At 33.5% G+C, this 6,000-nt stretch overlaps 1 protein-coding gene across 1 annotated transcript in view; it reads left to right on the top strand.

Moving 5' to 3' along the window:
• Positions 1-6,000, top strand: part of LOC106875011 (mutS protein homolog 4) — a 67,735-nt gene that overhangs the window by 41,922 nt on the left and 19,813 nt on the right. The window contains exons 18-19 of the mRNA XM_089358391.1: positions 1,473-1,567; positions 4,629-4,676. Coding sequence (XP_089214517.1) covers positions 1,473-1,567; positions 4,629-4,676 — 143 coding nt within the window. The remainder of the gene's footprint in view (positions 1-1,472; positions 1,568-4,628; positions 4,677-6,000) is intronic.

A 6,000-nucleotide genomic window follows, 5' to 3' on the forward strand; every position in this document is an offset into this window, starting at 1 on the left:
CTTTCACAATACTTTTAAAGCCGGGAACTTTTCAGCACCACCTCATATAAAGTTATAAGAATTCTTATTTATTTGTTTATATTTAATGATTCAGAAATGATTCTATCTTCATTATTTTCTATTTATGTGGACTATTGTACTGTCTACAAAACATTTTATTGAACGTTTCAAATTGGATGTTATCATTCCATTTCCTGGATGCCAAGTTGAGCATCTGGACAGGAAATATAGATGTCTTAATGCTTGTAGTTATTGTTATGAAATTTCAAACTTGTATGGGCACATTTTAAATTCATTAATTACATTGGCAAGAACACGCACACACACACACACACACACACTCTGTCTCTCCTGATTTGCAAAAGTGTATTTGAAATCTGAGGAGTCAAAGGATTCCATGAATTGTAACTTTGAGTTTGTGGCTCCAAAGAAGCTCCTACATAGTTCCTTGAACCTCTCGGTGTCTCATGCATGTTTATTGCAACAAACTATATTATTAAATGGGATCCATATGTTTAACCCTTTTGATAACAGCTGTTTCCTTAATAAACAAATCACCTATATCATTGCCTTCATTGCTTTAACTTTACACAGATAACTGCTCACACACACACACACACACACACACACAGTGTGCCAAACACTTAACTCTTTTGTTACTGTTTAAATACACTGATTTTGTTTCATAGAAAAATATTATTTGTAAATCTCTCAATGAGAGATATTCAGTAACAGTACTCTAGAGTAAAGATTATTTGCCAACACATCATGGCAGTCGTGGTTAGGAAGAATGTTACTGTTTTTTAGCTCGAGGAAACAGCGTCTCCAGCTGGCTAGTGTGTTGTATAGCCAGCTGGAGATGATATTTTCTAGAGCTAAATAACAGTAACATTCTTCCTAACCAGGACTGCCACAGTATGTTGGCAAATAATTTTTACAATTTTGTTTCAATTAATTTGGAAAATAACAAAGAATTTATAAGAATATATTTGTCATAATGGAGCTAGTATTTCAAAAATAAATAGAATTTTGACAGAAGGTTTTTATTTAGATAACTGTAAAACAGAGACTTTCTATTGAAACTAGATGTGGTCTTATGCAGGCTGGAACCAAAAGGGTCAAAGAGCCTGTGGCTAGGAAACCTTGTGACTCTTCCAAAACAGTCACAGAAGTCTAGAACAGGCTTCAGCCTGGCCAGCTTTTGTGGTACTGTGCCACCCATGCTAGCATGGAACACAGATGTTAAATGATGATGATGAAGATGATGACATTTTACCATACAAGTGAAACTTGATGTTTTTGAGGCCTAGGAATCACCTGTTGATGCTTATTGACAATATATTGGTGCTATACATAACTACAGCACATTGACAATTAAGAAAACTTCAATCGTTTTTATTTATTGTACAACTTAAACATTTTATGTTTCTCTTTCTTAATTTTTCTTATTCATGCTCAATATTCCATTTCAGCTCGTCCAGAATTTACAGACACTGTTGCCATTAAGCAAAGCCGACATCCCATTTTGGAAAAAATTGCAAGGGAGCCTCCTGTTCCAAACAATACTGTAAATATACTTTTAACTATTCTAATAAGCGAAAAATATTCCTTATTTTAATGGGTGAGCTGAACTTCTTAAGAACTTGGTTGGATCCGCCTAGCTATCTGATTTTTAAAAGATCTTCTTATATTTTTTATAATTAAATATTATTATGAAATGTGTAAAAATAATTATTAAAAATTTTCTATGTATTGTAGAAGTATAACCAATTTATTGCAGAAAAATTTTAACAATAAAATCTTATATGGACCCTGCTTTAGATGGTAGGAGAATGAAATACATTTAAAATTTTCTCAAACAATAAACAAAATTAAATAGTTTCAGCTAGGATTTGAAACTGTATCACAAAATCATTCACTGTGAGATTACTTATTGTCCTATAGTTTATAACAATATTCATTTATCTCATTTTTATGAAAGTATTTTCGTATAATATTCAAAGTGGCAACTGTTTCAAGTGTCAGAATGTCGAAATAGAACTTTAAGATATTAATAAAAATCCTTTCCTTTTTTTTCTCTGAAAAAATTTCCACACAATAGTTTTAACCCTCTCAGACCTGGCCCACTGTGTTTAACTTTACCCTTCATCTGTCACACCAGTTTAAAAAGCCTACCTGTTTTGTGCTCAAACTAGTCAGATCCAGCCTCTCACACCTACCCTATGATATTCTAAAAATAAGCAATGACGTCTTTGAAATACCAAAGCCACTTGACAAGGCCTGATTAATTCCAAACACCATGTATAAATAAGCATTGACTTTGACAGAGGAATCTGAATTCTAAAGGGTTAAGATCATGTCAATGACTATTTCGAGTTCAGTAAACTCCTTCTTATTTGGTACCACTGGCATTGGGGGGTTGTCAGATAACTGAATGTTTTAGATATCTGATTACTTTTAAAATTACCACAGCACCTTGCTAAACTCATTAAATCTCTCTCTATATATATATATACATCAATACTATCATTAATATTCTGAATATAGATGCAGGTATGGCTGTGTGGTTAGAAGCTCATTCCCAACTGCATAGTTCAGGGTTCAGTCCCACTGCGTGGCACCATGGGCAAGCGTCTTCTACTATAGCCTTGGGCTGACCAATGCCTTGTGAGTGGATTTGGTAGACAGAAACTGAAAGAAGGCAGCGAGCTGGCAGAAACGTTAGCATGCCGCGCAAAATGCTTAGTGGTATTTTGTCTGCCGATTCCACCGAGGTCGACTTTGCCTTTCATCCTTTCGGGGTCGATAAATAAAGTACCAGTTATGCACTGGGATCGATGTAATCGACTTAATCCCTTTGTCTGTCCTTGTTTGTCCTCTCTATGTTTAGCCCCTTGTGGGCAATAAAGGAATAAGAAACTGAAAGAAGCCTGTTGTATGTGTGTGTGTGTTTGTCCCCCCCCCCCTCACTGCTTGACAACTGGTGTTGGTTTGTTTACGTCCCTGTAACTTAGTGGTTCTGCAAAAGAATAAGTACTGCGGTTGATACATTCAATTAAAAATTCTTGAAGGAGGTGCCCCAGCACGGCCACAGTCTAACCAAATGAAACTAATAAAAGATAAAAGATAACAGATAGTAAAAATGAGAGAAATAGGAAGGCATAAAAATATAACTTATGTAAAGAACAAGCTTTAGTAACCTAATGAAATATAGGTACTCTAAGTGCCACAAAATAATATACTGTACTATACTTTGGGAAGCAACAGTCATAAAATTTCTTTTAATGATAAGTGATTAATTAACACAAATTAGCACACATTCTTTTGACTCTAATTAGCATTTTCTTTAATTTGTTTCTGGTTGCTGATTGTTTGAGTTCCTGTTATTTAAGTAGCAGATAAGAAGGAGTCCACTGTATATTTAATCTGTGAGTCTATAGACAAAGCATATAGCATTAGTTTGAAACAGTTTTATGAAATTTTAATAAGTAGGAGAAGGTAAATGTTGTTTAAAAAAAACAAATAAGAATAAATAAAAAAAAAAGCGGTTGATAAATCTAACAGAAAAACAATTCTCATTAATCATTAAATACCATAGAGTTATTTAAACATTCCATGCATATTTATAGAAGTAGTAGAACCTGATTTGGTTTTGAAAAATTGCAGAAGTGAAAAGCAACAGAAATTTGACAAACACTACAGAAAAAGTGGTAGCTATATGAGGTTAATCAAAACAATTTTTTTTTTTTTTTTGGCAGCTTGTTTTTTCTTTTTTTCTAATATGGGTTTGATTTTCCTGCAAAGTTTTGTATTTGCATTGATACTTTTCTTTTGATAGCAACTTAATTTTGATTAATTGATATATTGCAGACTATTTATTAAAAATATATCTTCTGTAACATATGCATACATGTGTGTATGTTTGTTTGTGTGTTTATGTCTTTTGTCTTATGTCAGTGAAGGTTGTATATAGAATCAAAAAACAGCACTCTTCAAATAAAATTCTTCAAGTTATAGATGCTTGTCTGTCATTCTTTCCACCACGAATGCAAAACCACCAGAAACTGGAAGGCGGCGAGCTGGCAGAAACGTTAGCACACTGGACGGAATGCTTAGCAGTATTTTGTCTGCCGTTACGTTCTGAGTTCAAATTCCACTGAGGTCGGCTTTGCCTTTCATCCATTTGGGGTCAGTGAAATAAATACCAGTTACTCACTTGGGTTTATGTAATTGACTAGCCTCCTCCCCCAAATTTCAGGCCTTGTGCCTTTAGTAGAAAGGGTTATTATTATTATTGACTAAAGCACTTTTTGTTGCATTCGGAGTCCAAATTCCGCCAAGGTCACTTTCACCTTTCATGGTCAATAAATTAAGTACCAGTGAAACACTAGGGTCAATGTAATCAACTATTCCCCTCCACCAAATTTCAGGCCTTAGGCTTCCAGGTGAAAGGATTATTATTATTGTTATTGTCATTATGTTGATACTATCAGATCTTAATATTTAAATCAATTTTTTTGTAATTTAGTACTTACATAATATCTTGTAACATATTCATATTTTATACATAGTATATTTTATTATCAGGAAATAACTTAATCATTCTTTTGTTTTTGTTTTTTTTTCAGTATGCTTCTAATGACAGCAATTTTATTATTATTACAGGACCAAATATGGTAAGTATTAAACGCTCATTCAATAATATTTGGAAAAAATAATTTGATCTAAAGATAAAAATTCTATTAAAATCTGTTTGTAAACTTTACAGGATACTCTTAGTTAAGAAACACTCTACTAAAGTCATGTTCTAAGACAGATTAGTCTTAATCTGTTTTTCTTTATGAACAGCATATTCTTCTGAAATGGTTCTTCAAAATCAGGAGTAAAGTATTCATTTGTGACCATTTCTGCTTTTGTCAAAAGACTCTCCCTCTCTCTCTCTCTCAGACACTCACATACACAAGCACACACAAATTCTTGCTCTCTCTCTTTCACACTCACACACACACACATACACAAATTCTCTCTCTCCTTCTCTCTCATATGCACACACACACACACACTCTCTCTCTCTCTCTCTCTCCACGCACACACATATACACATTGTTATAAAATACATTGACGTTAAATATATAGATGTATGTTGAAAAGCGACCATATATATAGCCTTCATTTTCTGTCATATTCTGAAAGAAGATCAACTATTATTATTCACATTATTGTGCTGGACAAAATGTTTATTTCTTCCAGCTCTTTAAGTTCTGGGTCCAAAAGCCACTGAGGTCAAATTTATTTTTCATCCTTTTGGGGTCAACAAAATAAGTACCAGTTGAGCACTGGGGTGCTATCAACTAGCTCCCTCCTCACAAAATTCCAGGCCGTGTGCCTATAGTAGAAATAGTAGAAAGAATTACTCATTGATATTTTAAATCTTGAACATACGTAGGTGCAGGTATGGCTGTGTAGTAAGAAGTATGCTTCTCAACCCCATAGTTCTGGGTTCAGTCCCACTACATGGCATCTTGGGCGAGTGTCTTCTAGCCACTCATTCATGAGTGTATTTGATAGACAGACACTGAAAGAAGCCCAACACACACACACACACACTCACTCATGTGAATGCTGCCTGAAGGATGACTTCAAGGCTAGTATATATATATATATATATATATATATATATATATATATATGCTGTATATATATATATATATATATATATATATATATATATATATACAAGAATAAGGGCAGGGAATCGTCAATTAATAATAGAATTAACAATTAACAATTTTGCCAAGTAGTTCAGTATGAAAAAACCTTTATCGGTAAAACCATTTATCATCATAAATATACAGGGATTAGCATTGAGTTGCTTCTCCAACATAATAAAATTTAGAAATAGCAGTCAAAGAACTACTGACTCTAAACTACAAATTTTTCTCTAAACGGATGGCAATATTTATGGCACACATAGAACAAAAAACCGGAGGGAAAAGCGTA

The sequence above is a fragment of the Octopus bimaculoides genome, chromosome 10 (assembly GCF_046866305.1).
Source record: "Octopus bimaculoides isolate indiv1 chromosome 10, ASM4686630v1, whole genome shotgun sequence".
NCBI classification, from domain to species: domain Eukaryota; kingdom Metazoa; phylum Mollusca; class Cephalopoda; order Octopoda; family Octopodidae; genus Octopus; species Octopus bimaculoides.